The sequence below is a fragment of the Lycorma delicatula genome, chromosome 8 (assembly GCF_047948215.1).
Source record: "Lycorma delicatula isolate Av1 chromosome 8, ASM4794821v1, whole genome shotgun sequence".
NCBI classification, from domain to species: Eukaryota; Metazoa; Arthropoda; class Insecta; order Hemiptera; family Fulgoridae; genus Lycorma; species Lycorma delicatula.
The window spans coordinates 141,555,067-141,575,300 of NC_134462.1; the positions used below are offsets into that span (position 1 = coordinate 141,555,067).

The following is a 20,234-nucleotide window of genomic DNA, read 5'->3' on the forward strand; positions in this document are numbered from 1 at the left end:
TATGCTATTAAAATCTTGGCAATCCCCTGTCTGATACGTTCTACGTTATCAGTACCAGTAGTTAATAGCAGTATACTGTACATTTATTATCAGTGATCTCTGTTCCAGAACATTTACCTATTTCAGACCTAGTGATACAAGAATGATGCAAATTCAAACTAAATTAGTATTTTAATAATTTTTGTTTACACATAATTTATCACATTACAAAATACGGATGGACAGTTATAGTTAATTTTTTTTTTTGTTTACAACATCCAAATGTACAAAACACACACTACAGCAATATACCGGTTTAATTTAAGTTAAACAATTTAAATGCACGCACTTTTTGACCGCATACATAATACACGTTTGCTTGAATAAAAAAACTTTCAACAATATCACCTGAAAAGACTTTGAAAACACAGTAGCAGCACCTGTTACTGAGGGCAATTGTAAATAACAAAGAAAAAATTTTGAAGTAAGTTTTTCAATGTACATTTCATTATTCAATATGGTTCAATTTGTTATTACAACAGATAAAATTTTTAATTAATAATAATAATTTTATTTTGGATATGGAATAATGAAGATGACTGCTAAAGAAATTTTAAGTCTTGTTGGGAACCCAATGGGTTGGTCTAGTGGCAAACGTGTCATCAAAAATCAGCTAATTTCAAAGTCGAGAGTTCTAGGGTTCAAATCCTAAAAAAGGCAGTTACTTTTATATGAATTGAATACTAGATTGTGGATACCGGTGTTCTTTGATGTTTGGGTTTCAATTGTCGCACAGCTGAATGGTCGACCTGAGACTGTACAAGACTACACTTCATTTAAATTCATACATATCATCCTCTGAAGTAATACCTTACAGTGGTTCTGGAGGCTTTCTTTCTTTTTTTTTTAGAGGTGGAAGAACCCCATTTATGGGAACCTAAGCAGTGTTGGGCTCACTAACAGGTTCTGCAGAATGTTATTAAGTGCATATGTATACCTGTGCACTACTGTCTAAACCTCCACCCCTGGCAACCCTCCCCCCTGGAACAGCTAGTACAGCATTACTTCAGGGGGGTTAACACCCCCACACACACAATTGGTCACCACAAGGAAACATCAAAACCATATCATCATGTGCATCACAAAAGGATATCAAACACAGTTCCAACTAAGCACAAACACTCCCACAAGCACATGAAACCTCCTCAACACACAAACCACATGTCCACACACACCACATGTCCACACACACACAGGTACAGACCCTGCCAATGCACAGACACAGACATCGCAAGAACTCAGTGGCTTCATACGCTAAACAAAAAAAGCCCTTGTTGGGACTTGAATTTATTAAGATCAGTTGAATAAAAAGAAGTGAAGTTTATTGTTCGTTGGATGCATGAAATGTATTTTTAAGTCAATCAGCAAGTTTTATCTCATATTTTGGATTTGAAGTTAGGAATTATTACATTAGATAATTTTGGTTCCACAACAAAAAAACCTAATGGAAAGATATGTTTTAATTAAATGAGTGCTTTGGGTGAAAAAAAGTCAAACACGAAACAAACACTTAATTTCTAAGTAATATGTTTAAAATATTTTTTGGTTTTACAGTAAATTAAGATCAAAAATTAAATCAGCAGTTATCATGTTATTGATTGTAATTAAAGGGTGAATGAAATAATATAAACCAGTAATAGTCTGAAAAAAATTGTGTCCTTCTACCCTAAACTTGTAAAAAAATTTTGATCACGAATGCAAAAATTTAATATTTACTATTGCTTATAGTACATAATGAATCGTGAACATTTTTAAAATACGATAGAAAAAATCTTGACTGGTTAATTTCCATGCTAAAAAAATAGATTATTTTTTACAAAATATTAATAAAGTTAATGATGATTTACTCTTAATCCGCATTTATCAATTACTCAAATATGAGCTTCTAGATAATACTTTCAGAAGTAAAATACAATTATAACTAGACTGTTCATAGCCAGTAACTCTGTTTTGTGAGACAACCAGTTGTGAGCCTACAAAGATATTCTGCTAGAAAGATTATTTTTAGTATTTGACTAATATTATTGCCTCTTACGCACCAAATAACTAGTGTAGGTACAGAACTACTGTAATTAAAAGTTTTTATATGTTTATGCTTTGTTTTAGTGCTTTTCATTATAAATTTAGTATTATTTAACGATAAGTACTACTTAATATAATGCAGATGAGATAGTTAGATAGTTATATTTAAGTGTCTTATAAGCAATGTTGTTTGCTGGAGAAGTACAAGTTCAACTGTGGAGAGCAATTTGCCGTAGGTGTTATTCTCATGTTTTATATCCATATTTCACATTACCGTGAACTACTAGCTAAGTAATATTACTTCAGCGCTATTACAAATGATACTGTTATTATTTATGATCATCATACATAGGTTAGAAATCTTGTTTTGTATGCAATCAAATTGTTGTGTATTTTATCTCTATTAATGTTTGTTTTTCATAATAGACTCTGTCTTATTTTTGTCAAATTTAATTCATGTAAATAATATAACTAAAGTTATGAATTTTATAAACTAATTCATTTCCTATGATTTATCTAAAAACTCACTTATGAACATATAAAGAATTAAAATAATATACAAATTAGCATCGATGAAAAAAAAATTATTTTTTCAGTAAAGATATTAATGATTTATTTAGAATTCAACTAAACCCGATTTCCATAAAGTTAAAAATGTACTACAAAAATCAAATTTTTAAAAGATACACATTTAAAACTTATTTAAGTACTAAATATATTTACTAAGTATATTTACTTAAAACTATAAAATGTTAACTATTTACTAAACTTGAAGTACAAATGCCATCTTTGATAGAAATAATATGTAATAAGTTTTTTTTTCAATATTGGTTCAGATCTTCTAATATTATATTATTTTTTTACGATAAAAAATAAATAAATTATAAAAATATATTACAAAGTTGACTGTAGTTTATTGTACGTGAATCAACTGTTTATTAAATAAAATTATAATTTAATGAGCGATAACTTGCTTAAATTTTAAACAACAAATTACATTCATTTTCTTGAACCATACTACTTCAGTAGTATTTTCATACTACTGATTGAGAGTCAATAAGTGGGGACGTGTGTAAATTTTTACTCATAAAATTCCTCCAGCATACCTTGTTTTTTCAATGCAAATCCTAGAGACTTCAAATAAAGGAAACTTCCACAGCTGGCAAGCATTACTATTACTACCACTACAATATATAGTTTTTCTAAATACAACAAACATAGTTTTATAAGAAACAGAATACATCATTTATTTTATTTATTATAAGTTGAATAGAACATATTATCAATTAAAAATACCTTTAATAACTTTTTGAATGATTTTCCATCTTTACAATCATTTTGATCTGTTCAAAATGTTTTGCATTAGTTTAGAACTTCATGTAAGATGGAGGTATTTTGAAAAAACTTAAGATTTTGTTGTTCAACATGATATGAATATTGACCTTAACCCTTATACAGTCGTGGATTTCTTTACTTTATTTAAAACTAAAGATTTTACAAACATTACAAAAGTTATGTATATAATAAATATATAGTCAAGCTTGAAACTATTGCTACTAAATACAGTGATGCATAAGTCTGCTTTCATGATTCTATTTTTATTTTTTTTAAATTTTAACAGAGTTCTAATGACACTTATAACAATTTAAAAAATTGTTTATAAATTAGAACATGACAGGGCTCCACACAAAACATGTTAAGACCATAGTCTTAACATGTTTAAAAAACAGCAATTTGACATATCAAATTGCTGTTTTTTTTTTATTTTTTACCGTGCAGCTTGGTGATTTTTCTTAACGCATGTATAAGTGTTAATTTATCTCACCAGTACTGCCTAGGCTTTGTGTAACAGCCGGTGAGAATGAAACCAGTTAAATAAAATAATTAATAATATAAAGTATTATCGTTGATTTTTATTTTTAATTATATGAAAAAAATAATCAGTAACATAATTTAATTATTATCACTTACATGCAACGGATGAAATATTTTTTTTTTTTAGGTGGAATGAATCCACCTAAGTATAAACATAAGAAAAACATAATTTTTTTAAGAAAAATTTAAAGCTTGCCGAAATAAGTTTCTTCCTTCAAAAAGTGATTTTTAAAAATTACACTTACGTTATAAATAAAATAAGTAAATTTTAAAATTCTAGCTTTAGAGAAAAAAACTTACAATGAAGGTACCTTTGGAATCTTTCTTAAAAATAAAGGAATAAAGAAATTTATTTTCCTTATATTTACCAATTACTAGATTCATCGCTTTAATAATAATAAATAATAAAGCATTGGCAATTATAATAAATATGATAACAATTATACATTTATATATATTTCTAGTCTTTATTTAAAATTAGAAGTTACATTAAAGCATATAAATTATTGTAAAATAACAATATTTTATTTAAAAACAAAAACCAAATAATAAAAGAAATATGTATCTGATCATTTCTAAACTTTAGTTTTTAGTTTTAATTTTGTTTTTTCCATATCTTCTCTATTTTAGCCTTTTTGTTTCAGGCAAGGGTCATGTTTCATTTATCATTTTATTCATCTCATTTTCCTTTTAAAGATATATGCAAAAATCACACCCAAAGTTGTGATAAAAAATTAAAATAAGAGAAACAGCAGAAATACAGTATACTTCATCTTTTATCCTATTTGGATAACAAAATGCAAATATAAAAATACTAATTAGCAATTTACTAAAATAAAAAAATAAAAAATTACCATCAAAGTTTTGCAGTTACTATTAAATAAAAAGAATACTTTATAAAAAAAATGGACAAAATATATGTATATTTATTAGTACTTACTGCAATGTAACACACGTTGATCATTTTGAAAAAGTAATAATGAAGTCCTCGAGCTCCACTTAGCTTATATATGCAAAAAGTGTCACATTGTTGTGGTTGTTAATTGAATTTAAGTAATAACAATATTCAAAGTTAATTAACTTAGAAATGGATGTTTCTTTCAACATAGAATGATTCATTGTCACATAATTTATTATCATAAAAATAAATGATATTTTCTTTATAAGAATTCTGAAAAAAAATTGTGTACTATTTAAAATCTATTTATTCATTCAAATGCACTCTTTCCCTTAAGTATTAAAAAAGGTTGAATAGTCAATTAAAAAAAAAAATATCTACATAAAAATGACTATATACAACACCAAATCAAATACATTAATAATAGAAGAATATTTTCATCTTAATAAAATATATCAGTTTAAGTAAATCACATAAAAATTATTTCTAAATAACAAAATTAAAACTTGCATGTTGTGAAATTTTCATAAAATATTATAAATATTAATTATATTATTTTCATAACAATATTATTATTATCATAAAATTATTGCGTTTAATCACAATAATTAACAAAGCAGATTGTTACAGTTATAGAACATTTATGACACTACAGTTGTAACACTGTATGTTACAACTAACAAAGTTAGTCGTTGGTTAGTCGTACCAAGCTACTGGAAAATTATTCTTTTTTAACATCCACTCCTTTTCCTTATTGTTGATCGCTTCTTGTTGGTTGTGGATGCAGCTCTGATCCTATCAGGTTCTCCGAGCTGAAGAAATAGTGCATGCATTATTGATATCTGATATAGGAGCTGCTTGTGGATTGTACTGAGAACTCTGTATTAAGTATTAGGTAAACCTGAGCCTCTAAAACCTGCACAAAGAACTGATTACGATTGTTTTATTTTTGTGATTTTAATGGTTCTTTATGAGGAAGTGTTTCAGTTAATTTAATTTGTACTAAATAGATTCAAACCATAAATGACCTATTTCATAAGGGCACAGACAATAACTGATCTCTTAAATCCTCTATTTTGAATTAAAAACATCAATATTGTTCCTGTACGCTTCATTTAATCGCTGAAGCATCTCTCCATTGGACAGATCTCACCAGTATTTTTCTACATAAAAACATTTTTCTTGTTTTCAGATTTGGAACCCGGATTCCAGTTTCAAAAATGTGTATCAACTGCATTTGTGTAGTACCTTCATTAAAGTAATTACTTATGTATTTACTGCTGGTTCAAATAATAAATAAATATAGAGATTTATCACTTCATAATTAGAAATGATCCTTTAATGTTTGAATGAATAATACAAGATTATGTACTAGCGTATATAAATGCTTTTAATGATTTCATAAATGATACATTGTTAAATTATATTTTATTTTGTATGTCCAGTCAATGAAAACTGATAGAAGAAGGCTGGAAGAAGACTACCTGAATGTAGTGTGAAGCCAGCTTATATAGTGCATATGGAGTCGCTGAATTGTCAGGAGCCAAGTGCATCCGAAAGGAGCAATGTGAATTGTACAGAGCCGAGTGCAGCTGACAGGAGCTGTGTGCACCAACAAGAACCAAGTGCATCCGAAAGGAGCTGTGTGAACTATACAGAGCTGCTGAATCATCAGGAGCCGAGTATGAACTGATAGAAAGATCTTCAAATTTTATAGTCCTTCTTAAATAAATTTTTAATAACATGCACCGAGTCTGAACAACAACATAACTTTTGATTGCCTTATAAGCAAAGAGTACTATGTTAACTACTCTCCTTTTCCTTAATATTGAAATATTGAATTTCACGTATTCATCTTTGTATGATGAACCACTATCTATCAAATCCTGATGGTGCAATGTGGATAACAGTCTTCTTTGGAGTGCTTCAATCTTACTGCTTGTCAACTCTCTCGATAGTTCCAAATAATAGGTTAATATAACAACACAGGCCAGAAAATAACTTTATATAATCCTAAAATGGTATTAATGGTGTGGAATCTTCTTCCAAAGAAGTAATCCCAGTTTCCTTCTCGCCTTTGAAACAATTTTAACATGAACAACGAATAATAACTTAGGATCAGACTATAAACCTAACTCACAAATAACACTCACAGTGAATTTTCACATTCACAATATTATATGTATATTTTACAGCAAGAGTCTTTCTGGTGTGAGTTTGTAACCAGTGTCTTATTGATTTGAGCAGCCTATTTTCAACAGATCACTAGTATATCTGATCAATATCACTCTGAAGAACGATGTATCGATTATAGTTGTTAACTCTATTATGTAATTAAAGATCATCAGCAAAAAAAGGAACATTAAACTTAATTTTTTCAGCTATGTTACTGACAAACAATAAAAAATAAAGGTCCTAGATTGGACTGTAGAACACCTGATTTGGCATTACATTCTGGTGAAATTTCTCGATTTACTTTAATTCAAAATTTTCTCTAGTTAAGATACAACTTCAAGCACATTAACATCTTTCCAGTTACCCCACACAGAGAAATTTCCTCTATTACAATGTTATGTGGAACAGAAACAAGAGCTTTCGAAAAATAAATAAAACAATAATGACCTGCTCCTTGTTTCTAACTGCAGGGGGCAAAAAATGGCAACATGTTATTTAAATTTGATATTGTTGATTGTTTTTTCACAAATCCACGTTGTCAAGAATCAATAATTCTATTGTGAGTTGCATAAAGACATCTATGGACAACCTTTTCAAAGACTTTAATAAACAGTACATAGTACCGAGATTAGTCTATAATTGCAAACAATATGTAGATTGCTCTATTTTGTAACAGGAGAAACCCATGCTATTTTCCAATATTCTGGAAATACACCACTTTTTAAAGTACAATTGAATATCCATCATTGTAGAAAATCCTTAAATATCAAATGGGGATACGCTACCATATCCAGTAAGTGTGTTAGGTCTAAGTTTGGTGATACACACTATATCATCAAATAAGAAAGAAAGAAACAATAATGATTATATTAAGATAAACAGTTTGACTTAAAGTTCTACTAAATATGTATGAAATAACCAAATGAAAACTGAACGCATAAAAGTTAATGTCTTTATTTGAATAAAACCTTAGTCCAAAAAATATAAAATACCGATTCTCTTTTTTAATATACTTCTAAGACATTCTGCTATTCCAAAAATTTGGTAAAATAATCTAAAATAGGACCAAATAATATCATTATTTGAAACTGAGAATTGGACAGTTGATGGCCCTCACAACATGTAAAGACTAATTATAATTAGATATAATGATAAGCAGAAACACTACACAAAACTATAATAATCTAAAATAGGACCAAATAATATCATTATTTGAAACTGAGAATTGGACAGTTGATGGCCCTCACAACATGTAAAGACTAATTATAATTAGATATAATGATAAGCAGAAACACTACACAAAACTGAGCTAGCATTAACACTAGCATTAACGAAGTTATGATTTTTCTGTTTTTATGAATTATATATACAAGAAATATTATCTGGGGAGACATTTTTGACTTTTTTTGGTAAGTGGGTATCACTTTTTTTTCAAAAGTAACAATAAAATTGCTCATTTTTACATTTATATAACAGTAAAAAAATGAACCAATAACCTGATATAAATTATAAATATAATTTAACCAAACTTAGATTTATTTGGGTTATTTTTTTTATTTTCAGTAATAAATATAATAATAATTATTAAAAAATGTTATTTCGTTTTTTTAAAAAAAAGGAGAAAAAGAGGTATCCGCTTCTCAAAAAAGATCCGGCTTTTTTTTTCTTCAAAATCTGCGATACAAGTTTGTAAAATTAATGCCAAGGACATATAAAAAACATAACTCTCTAATATTATTTAAATATACATTTTAAATTTACAATATGAATAAATGCTAAATTATAAAAATTCAAATTTGTCACGGGACTAAACAGATATTTATTAGTAAGTTCTATACTACGACAACAAACTTCAATTAAAATATACTTACTAATGTTTATTAATGAAAATTTTCACGTAGTTGTAATTTTTATCTCTGCTTAAAAAGTATGTTTCATGATAATCAAACAAGTAATTACTATTTGAAAGTTTGGTACGTAATGAAATCTGTGAACAGCTTTGCTTAAAATAACCCTACTTTTTCAACATACTGGTGAACTTGAAAAGGTTAATAAACCTTGATTTAAATTAAATTTTGATGTGGTACTGATATAACAATACATACTTTCTTATTGGCTTTAGATTGATTTAAATAGATTTAATTTTAAAATTATTATCAATTAGTATCTGCCCTGTTCTGTGCATGTCACAAATACTGAATACGTATTTATTTTGAACAACCTTTTAGTTCAATAGTCGGTCAGTAAAGTTAATAATAACATAAGATTTGTTGCTGTTAATTTTAAGGATAAGTTTTTTTTTATAGTAGGAAAGTAACTTACCGGGTCGGTCTAGCGATGAATTTTTCATCTCAAGTCAGCTGATTTTGAAGTCGAGGTTCTAAGGTTCAAATCCTTGTAAAGGCAATTACTTTTTTTTACAGATTTGAGTACTAAAGTGTGGATACACTTTATCCATGGTTGACCATCTCAGGAATGGTCAACCTGAGTTTGTTCAAGATTACACTTCATTAACATTTATATATATCATCCTCTGAAGTAATACCTTACGGTGGTTCCAGAGGCTAAACAGAAAAAGAAGTAGCAGAATAATCCTTTTTTAATAAATTGTAACAGCCGTATATATTTTAGAACTACATAAGAATAATGAAAATATAATAATAATAAAAGCTGTCATGTTATTTCTTAACTTAAAGCAAATTATTCATGGAATATTTGGGCTCACCGTTCCATTCCTTATAAATGCTTCTTTCAAATTTATTACTCAGTTCCTTGCTCATCATCATCGATTCTTACAAACAAATTATTTTCTTGTGCTTCATTCACGATAATGTTGAGGCTCTCAACATCGGCATCTTTTTCTTTTTCTATTTAGCCTCTGGAACCACTGCAAGGTACTTCATAGGATGAATGAGGATGGTATATATGTAAATAAATGAAGTTTAGAAGTATGAATGTAAATGAAGTGTAGTCTTGTACAGTCTGAGGTCAACCATTCCTGAGACGTGTGGTTAATTGAAACCCGATCACCAAAGAACACTGATATATACGATTTAGTACTCAAATCTGTATAAAAATAACTGTCTACTAGAACCCTAGAACTCCCAACTTTAAAATCAGATGATTTGTGATGACGAGTTCACCACTAGACTGAACCTGTCGTTTCAACAATAGCATTGTAATTTATGTACTGTTGTGGATTTCAATATTTTTAATAGATTAAAGTGATATTGACTACTACAATCATTAGCTGTTAATATTACCAACAATTCTGCAATGAAGCAGTATCTAACATTTTTCAACTTTGGTGATATACTGAATATTAAATATTCCTTCAGTTGTTGCATTTTATCCTTACTTTATACATTTATTTTTCCAGGAAGCAGGAATATAATCCAGATGTTACAGAACTTTGGTTGTAAGGAATGTACTTTACTTTTGTATTAAGGAGTCAATTTTATGTATTCACTAGATAAAGTTGTATATTTGCTTGAAAAATTTTCTCTTTAAAATCTTTATTCTTAAATTAAATTTAGATATCTTTAAATGGAAAAATTAGCTCTTTATATAGTAGAATCAGTATAGTTTATTGCTGTTATATAAATAGTAAATTTATTGTTATTTATTATTTTAATAATTTAATTTTAAAAAATAAAATTAATAATGTTTCAGTAAGCTATTGATTTAGTAGTTTTACCAATAAATTTTGTATTACTGTGAAGGCTCACCTTCTACTACCGTTCTGGTGAGAATTCTCTCAAACTTCTAGCCTGCCTATCTATCTACCATTGTCTTTAACTGGATACGAACCTGGATTCCTTATTTTAGAGAATTACATAAAAATTTTAATGAGATTTTTCAGTTGTTCAAAACAATTTTTTTAAATAAATAATGCACTGTCCGATTTGAATAAAATCTATTAAGCAGTGTTACCTATGCAAGATAATTAAAATTTAGGTCGAATGTATATATATATATTTATTAATTTAGTATAAGAAATATTTTCTAGAAATTCATTCGCATAATTAAGTATGATTATATAATGTAACATTTTTGTGAGAAAATTTTACAAAACAAATATTATTTATGGTGAGAAATAAAACAATTTTAATAAAATAAGTTAGTAATAATATCATGTTAAAATAATAATTTATATGCAGGCTAATAAACTTAATTGTTATTAAGGCAACACTGTTGTACTGTTACGCACCATTCTAATTGTTTTATACAACGTATTATTATTTTCATTAGATTGACTAATAAATAGTAAAAATTCTACGAAAATGAAACAAATAGAATGTAATTTTGAATTTGAGGTAATATATTCTGAAAATGTTAAAACATTTTAACGTCAAACAGTTAATTTTCATTAAAAATACATTTGCTTGTATGTAAATTAATCAGAAGGCAGTGTAAATATCATTTAGTCGAAAACCTGTTTTACATGATTTGGCATTGAGCTCATCGTGCTTTGACGTTATTATTGTTGACTTTTGTACAATAAAATTACATTCTTGACATCTGAACTGTATGTTTATCTTCTTTCTATTCGTACTATCTGCCCAAAATAATAATAAAAAAAGGAATATAAGTAATTAAAAATTTATGCTTAAATAATTTTAAGTAATAAATAAATAAATGGTATAGATGTACAGATAATTATCCTACTTAAATTTAATTTAATACATTAAAATACCTAATATTTTCAATATAAAGAGAATTTACAAAAATTCTCTTTAGAATTTATAAAAATTCTGTAGTTCTGTATTAAATAATTTATAAAAATAATTTTTTTTTTAGAGAGAATTTTTATTTTATTTTTTATTTTATACATTAATATACCTATTAAAAAATATAATAAATAAATATATATACAAACATACATGTATATTAAAATTATTACATTAAATTGAAAACCTTCAAGACTCAAGGTCATTTGGTAATTAATTTTATTACCATTGTTTCCATAAATTGACTGTTATATAATTGAACAATACAATGAAAAAACGAATACATTTAGCTTCTGTTTCTTTTTAATAAATACCTAAAATAAGAACAATAAATGTTTAAAAAGAATAGGAATGAATGATCAGGAAAAAATATAAACTTTTTATTTTATAAAAAATTCTCAAATACTGCTAAAATCTATCTGGATTATATTCAAATTAATTAAATCTAAAAGTTCAATTGAAACTACAAAAAACATAACTTTAGTAGGATGGTAGACAAACTATCAGATGCGATTAGAAAATGAAGACTTGCCTTCTATGGACACATGACCAGAATGGATGAAAACTGACTAACCAAGGAAATCTTTGACCAAGGAAACAACAGGAAGACAACAACTGAGTAATTAAAACAGGTCAAAGAAAATCTAAATGAAGCAAAGATAAAACATTAAAAATCACAAACCGTGACATGTTCAAACAAAAGCTCAAAACATGTCAAGGATTGACACGAAAAAAGGAAATCAATGATTAACAATGAAAAGGAAAATAGCACAAAACAATTCAAATTACTGAAGAAAAGAAAATAATGCTGAAAGATTACTTGGGAGGGTTCCATAATCTATCATGGTATGAAGAGCAGCATTGGTTACATAGTGTAACCAATCTGTAGAATGAAGTCAATAACTTAAATTTTCTTGTATACAAAAATAAAATAGCATAAGGCTAAATTGGAGATCCATGAAATTGTCACAAATTCCAAGAATGAAAGATAAATGTTAGGAGAGATTTCAATCCTGACAATAAAATCCATTCAAAAAATGTAAGATCATCTTTTGATAGTTTTAAATATAATTATTGTAAAGTCTACAGAAAAATTGTTTTCATAGAATACAAAACTTTACAGAGAATCTTTCTAATTTCTATATATTCTCCTTCTTGTATGTGCTGTAGAATAGAAAGAATTTTTAAGATATGATCTGAAAATTATAGACCTTATAAGAGGGAACCGTACTTACTTGCTAGAAAGTACGATTCCCTCTTATAAGGATTTCATCAGTGTTGGTTTATAAAGAAGCGCATAAAAACATTGTGCTGCATTAGAACTTGGTGTTAAGTTTTGATTTTTATATGTTACTTTATATGTAATCTTTCAATATAAAAAATCCAATAAAAACAATGCAAACAAAGTTTTAATACTGTTATTGCAATGTCATGGTTGAGCTTACAGAAGTGTAGCGAATTTTATTTAATTTATTTTATATTTTAATATCATTATTTTAAATTTAATTTAAAAGGCAGTCATAATTTATTATGGTACTGAAATTCCATTCATCACCTCCATCCCTCAACCTTGATGGAATTTTCAGCTTGTGAACTGGGAACTGTTTCGGAGGGGTCTTGATAATACTGTTCAGTGGATTCTTCTATTTCCATCCAATTATGAGTGATTTGTGGGTGCGATTAAAGTTAATGCCAGAAGATGTATTCCACGTGGTTTTTGGAAGGTGTACATCCTCATATGGTTTCAAGAGTGCTATGAGTTAGATGCTGAGTATCAGGAATTAACAAATGACACAACAGCTGATGACCTCTTGAGACCTCTCAATAAGAACAGGAGAGATAAATGGCATAAAAAAATGGCAGGACTCAACTTTATGCATTCTAGTCAGAAGGCCTGGGACCTTATAAGGAGGCTTGGAACAGATCCAAGGTTGTCAAGTACAGTCACACGTGTGAATGCCAATGATGTACCATCCAGACTAATGAAAATTTAAAAAACTAAAACAGACAAAGCGCACACACAAACCGTGAAAAATGAATTGTACATAAAGAGGTCCCATCTAAAACTGCATCCAGCCTACTAATGTGATTTCTGCATTGAGAAACTTGATACAGCCTTCATTCAATATGCTGAAGGTAAATAAAGCTGTTGGCTTTGATGGAGTATATCTGGAGTTTCTTAAGGTCATCAAAACTAAAACTAGATTGTGGCTCATTGAATTTTTCAATGAGATAATGAGATTCTGAGAACTGGAAAATCACCTAAGTTTTTCAAACAGCCTAAAATAATTGCTATTCTGAAACCAGGCAAAGATGGAACTGATGCTTCTTACTACCGACCAGTATCGCTACTCAGCATGACCTATAAGCTACTAGAAAGGCTTATTCTAAATTGCATTCAAGAGGCCATTGATTAAATCATCCTCGCTGAGCAGGGTAGCTTTAGGAAGCATCAGAGCTGCTGTGACCAGGTCTTAACATTGACAACTCTAGTGGAGGCTGGATTTCAGCAAGATCTGAAATTGGCTGCAGTTTTTGTGGATCTTACGGCAGATTATGACACTGTGTGGAGGGAGGGATTGATGTCAAAATTTATTGAGGTCATACCATGCCAAAGGCTGGTGTTTCTAGTGAGCATCATCCTCTCTGACAGGTGTTCCTGAATGGATGGTCTAGCAGATGGAGGACTCTGAATAATGGTCTACCTCAGGGATCAGTTCTGGCCCCCGTTCTGTTTAACCTGTATATCCATGACATGCCAGACACGGACTCCATGAAAATCCAGTATGCGAACGATCTAGCACTGGTCTTCCAGAGTAAGGATCTTATGCACTGAGGTAGTTTGCTGACAGGTGATCTGACAAAACTGAGTGATTATTTCCATAAATGGAAACTTCAGCCTAACCCAAATAAGACTGAGGTTACTGCATTCCTTCTAAATAATAAAGAAGCCCTAAGAAAGCTACATGTGACTTTCGACAGAATCGAAGTGCCTCATAATTACAATCCAATATATCTGGGAATCATTCTGGATTAGTCCTTGACATTCAAGCAACAGTGCACCAGGTTATCTAAGAAACTTGGCTCAAGAGTGAATCTACTTTGCAAGATTACTGGAAGCAGTTGGGGTGCAGACGCCAATACTCTACACTCTGCTGTACTCACTCTTGTATATTCGTCTAGTGAATATTGCACCCTGCGTGGGAAAAAAGCGCTCACACAACAAAGATTGACGTGCAGCTCAATGAAGTCATGAGGGTTATCACTGGTACTGTTATATCTATTCCCATTCAGTGATGGTTGCTTGTCTTTGCTAATATTGTTCTGCAAAATCTAGGAGGAAAGCAGCTAAGGTAGACTTGCTAAGAGGATCACTCATAAGATCTCTCTCTTGTACGAAACCCTACAAGATCTACCAACAACTTGGCTGAGGTCATGCAAACCACCCTGGGCTGATTTAGAAAGTATCAATTCTGTTGACATGGCCTCCAAGCGGCAACAATGCTGGAATGAACGTCCACGCAACAATACTCACCTGGTTCAAGATCTAACAAAGAAAGTTGAGGGATTCCAACTACTGTGTCAAACCTGGTTGAGGCTGAACAGCATTAGGACTGGTTAAGGGAGGTGTGGTTACACCTTGAAGAAGTGGGGTTTCTGCCCATCTGCTGACTGTGACTGTGGAGTGGAGCAGCAGACAATAGAACATATTGTTACAGAGTGCCCACTTCGAGCATTTGACGGTGACTCTACATCAAGTGACTATGAGTGCTCTGGACTGGTTGTCAAATTTGGACATTTCGATCTGATTGTGGATACTTATGTGAACTTGTAAAACCATACAATATATATATTATACTTAGAGACTTGTAGCAAATTTTATTTAATTTATTTTATATTTAATATCATTATTTTAAATTTATTAATATAATATTTTACAGAAATTATCACTAACTTGAATTTTTTATGTATTGTTTTAAGTGAACTGGTAAAACAGGAAAAACTCATGCTGAGAAGGTCAATTGTTTCCCTCGGCTGCCTACCTATGAACACAGCGTTATTAGTGTTTCTTTTTTATTAAGAAATATTGTTTTATACATTTCCTCTACAAACTAGGGGAATGTATGCACATGTTATTACAGGACATTTAAGTATAACAATGATCATTTTAAAAACAGTCACTTAAGTTAAAAATCTTTTTATTCAAATAATTACTGGGTAAATAGTTCTATCGATACAAAACAAGCACATAAAAGTTTCAATATTTGTAGAACTCATTGTAATTAGTGTCAGTATGTTAATTAAAATCTTTAAAAATTCATGAAAACTATTCTTAGAAAAGAAATTAAATAGTTTTTCCTGTTAGATAAATTATTAAAACTGAATTAATTTTTGTTTTTATTTGTAGTCGTGCAGTTAAACTATATTACTGACTGACAGTAGCTATTACGTTTTGTTATAAGGTATGTAACAATTTTTTTCTCATTTTGATTGCTTACTGTAAAGATTTGTGTATTTTTTTTTATTTATTAATTATTATTATCATCATAACTTTTTTTATTACACTATTAGCCTTGTGAACAGTTTATTTAGGAAACATAATTAACATAAATTTTAACGGCAGAAATAAAGTTTTACTTCTGTGACAATAATTTTCATTAAATTCTTAGAAATACAATTGATAAATAATTAATTAAATTATTTAATTACACTTTTTTCTACACCGGTTTAACCATAAAAAAAATCAAAAATATGATGATGACCTCCGCATCAGAAAGTTTGATTCAGTTTTCATGAAGTGAAGCGATTCAGTTTTCATGTGAAAGGTCTGAGTTTGAATTCTGGTTCGGCTTACCATTGTTTTATACGCTACAAATTCCATTTCTTACCGTAAAAAAGGAGTAGGACAGCTGCATCTGGGTATAAGCAAGTAGTTATGGGAGAGAAAATAATAAGTAAATTAAATCCGTGAAGGATTTGAACAACTTTTAACTAATATGGAAATCTTTTTGCCTGTTTCTTCTTCTATAAATATTTATTTATCGACAAGATTGGAGAGATATTTCTGTTTACCATCTCAAAAATTGTACATAGGAAAATGGGATACAGGGCATTTTTAAATTTTGTGCATGTATTAGGCTATAAAGAATTTTATCTTTGATTTTGTACTAATTTGCTTCACCCAACTTCAGAACTCTGTCCTGTAGAACAGTAAATTACAGTAGTAAAGGTTAAGCTTTGTTTTTTTCCTAAATTGTATTTTAGCTAATTTGTGATACGATAACAAATTTTTAAGATTAACTATATTCTTGTATTTGACAGTTGACAATGATATTAATTAAAAATTTAAATTTCCATTTAACAAATCATTTTAAGTGCATTGCACTTTTCTTTTTTTTTGGCCTCCGGGATCACCGTTTGGTATCGCTTCAGAAGATGAGATGAAATGACAACGTTGTAGCATCTGAAAAAATGTCATGCCTAACCAGAATTTGAACCCAAGACCTCTGGATGAATGGCTGAGATGTTGCCGCTCTTACCAGTAAGCGCAATGCACTTGGATAAAATAAATGGTTTTGACTACATAATGTTTTACATTGAGCAAATGGGAGACGGTTTCAAACGCTTAACAATTCTCCACATCGATAAACAATCAACACTTGCTACCCACCTTGAAGACACTAATCACAAATCCGTTAACATTGACAGCAAACTCAATATTAAACACAAAAAACTCAATATTAAACCGCATCTTGAACACTGTAAAATATATTTATAAACAACAATGATATTCTAAATTAACTGATATAATCCAAATCGTGCACAGTTCTAAACCACATTCTTAATTTGCGTCTGCCTAATTAAAAACAATGCTGTAAGACGACTGAAAAGATTGTGAAATAATTTAAAAAGATGTTTTATTTTACAGTTTAGTTGTTTGTCGATAAAAAGAATTTAAATTTCTGATTCTTAAGAACTCATTGTAACGCATTTGGAAAGTAATAAGATTATTTTTAATCGATCTAATGTTACACTTGAGATTATTTTTAAGCAACTCGCTCTCAAATTATAAGTAGGTTGTTCTTTCATAAGACCTTTCACAGCTAAATATGAAACTTATTCCTAATTGTAATACTGTTGTCCTGTTAACAGCAACAGGGAAAATAATACATAATTAATTATGTCGATAGCAATTTCTATATAATAGAAGTAAATAAATCAATTATAAAATTTGTAACTGATATTTTTTTCATTTATAAGAAGTAAAGGAAATATTCAATACACGGAGCAAACTATGAAATGTAATCTTTCGATAGTTATTATCAGACAAAACAAATATGTAACGATGCAACATGCAAGGAAACTCAACAAGATTTCTTCTGTACTTTTACACTCGCTTCTAATGTATCGAGAGTACAAAAATATATATATATGTCGGGGTTTTAATTTATAAAAATATCTCTCGATTAAGGTGTATATCGTTGATTTGATTTAAAGCTAGAATCGAAGAACAAAAGCGACAAATTTTAGTTACGAGCATCATCGTAGATCGGTTCCTTACCTTTCCGCTTGACAGTGCGTATAAACATGGCGTCTACTGAACGGAAAGCTTGGAGGTTCAGCTTGCTGAACAGAAAGCTTGGACACTTCGGCGTGTCTGAAAGTTTAATTATGATTCTCTAAGTGAAAATAATGATCGTCGATGGTATAATCGGTTAGAAATTAACAGTTCTCTGTGTAAAGGGGAAGACCAAAAGCGTCTCTTCCATAAAACACGTTTAGGGAGTATTTCTTGCGTAGTACTAAAAAAATATGCTAAGACGGCCGCGAACTACTGATGACGACTATGGCAGTGTGGAATGTTTTAAGAAAACGTTAATATATGCGTCCATATTGTTTACAACTGTTATAGGTTTTTAAGTCTACTAACCGCTCTGTGCGTGCCGACTTTGTATTCAAAATTCAGGAACATAAACATTAGATTACAATAAGTAAGATATATGTTTACTTACGAGTCGACATTTTAACTCGGTGGAAAAGTTAGCGTATATAATGTCTGTATCTGGGAGTCGGAAAAAACATTTTTAATTAAATGATGTATTAGGTATTAAGTAATGATTAGGTAAATGATGGGACTCTGTCCCATCATTTACCGCTGTGAAAAGATGGGCGGTTGAAGTGAAACACGGTCATACCAGCTCGGTTGATGATTAGGTTCGGGACGGCCAAAAACTGCAACCACCAACGACATCATCGAAAACGTTCACTAAATGGTACCGGACGACCGACGAATTGAGGTTAGAGAGATACCAGAGGCGTGTTTTCATATATTAACTGAAGAATTGGATATGCGTAAGCTATCCGCGCGTTGGGTGCCGTGTTTGCTTACTTTGTACCAAAAACGCATTCGAATGAACATTTCCAAGGCCATGCTGGAGCAGTTTAAGCAAAACGAGTCAGATTTTTTGCGTCGTTTCATAATTGTAAATGAATCGTGGATCCACCGCCACACAACTGAGACGAAACAACAGTCAAAGGCGAAGACGGTAAGGTAAAACAATAACGGGACAGTATTACGCATCATTACTTCAGAAGCTGAAGGTAGAAATTGCAGAAAAACGACCGCATTTGAAGAAGAAGAAAATGCTTTTCCATCAGGACAATGCACCTGCTCGCACGGCTAAAATTCACGAATTGCACTTCGGATTGGTCGACCGCTCACCATATACACTAAATCTGGCACCAAGCGACTTTTTATTGTTTCCTAACCTTAAAGTTTTGCTTGGAGGAAAGAGATTTTCATCGGACGAGGAGGTTATCGCATATGTAAACGTCTATTTTGCGGAGAAAGACGCCAGCTACTATTTGGAAGGGTTAAAGAGGTTAGAGCATCGCTGAAAAAAGTGTACCGACTTGAAAGGAGAGTTAATTGAAAAAAAAAAACAATATTTGACAGAAAAAAATACGTCTTTCTATATTAGGCTCCAAACTTTTCAGACAACCTTCAAATTGAACTAATCTGATTTCAAGCAGGTGCTTGAAACGGTGTTCACTTCCATCGCTCTAGACAAGAAGGATCGTGGATACCGGTGTTCTTTGGTGGTCGGGTTTCAATTAACCACACATCTCCTCAGACGTGTGGATAAATGGTAGATCCGGAACTGTAAAAGACTACACATCATTCACATGAAGGTGATATTCATACATATCACCTTCATTCATCCTCTGTAGTAATACCTTACAGCGGTTGTGGAGGTTAAACAGAAAAATAAAAAAAAAGACAAGAAGGTTAAAGTACGGGATGAACTTTCGTATCGGTTAAATGAGTGCCGCGCGATGAAAGGGAAAGGGGAAAGGGGGTGCCGCATGATCAAAGACTTTTAGGGAAAAATTGTAAAAGTTATTCTTTCATTTTATTTGCGATTCGTTACTGTAAGTTAAAGTTAAGAGATATTAAGTAACTTTAAAACCCTGATATTGTTTTTTTGTGAACC

General features: G+C 30.1%; 2 protein-coding genes across 6 annotated transcripts in view; one reads left to right on the plus strand and one right to left on the minus strand.

Annotated features, from left to right (window-relative positions):
- LOC142328996 (uncharacterized) overlaps window positions 1-20,234 on the minus strand; it is a 123,356-nt gene that overhangs the window by 26,469 nt on the left and 76,653 nt on the right. Inside the window, exons 2-3 of one of the 5 annotated variants that reach the window (XM_075373228.1) lie at window positions 11,454-11,567; window positions 4,877-5,107 (exon numbers count right to left, since the gene is read on the minus strand). The exons of 2 other annotated variants lie outside the window; for them this stretch is intronic. In XM_075373228.1, the coding sequence (XP_075229343.1) occupies window positions 4,877-4,900 (24 nt within the window). In that variant the 5' untranslated portion in view covers window positions 4,901-5,107; window positions 11,454-11,567. Of the gene's footprint in view, window positions 1-4,876; window positions 5,108-9,331; window positions 9,548-11,453; window positions 11,568-20,234 lie in introns of those variants that run through there. 2 more of the 5 variants (XM_075373230.1, XM_075373229.1) reach the window with 2 other exon arrangements.
- The window catches only part of LOC142328994 (uncharacterized), a 96,261-nt gene that overhangs the window by 7,568 nt on the left and 68,459 nt on the right, over window positions 1-20,234 (plus strand). The gene's annotated exons all lie outside the window — the stretch shown is intronic.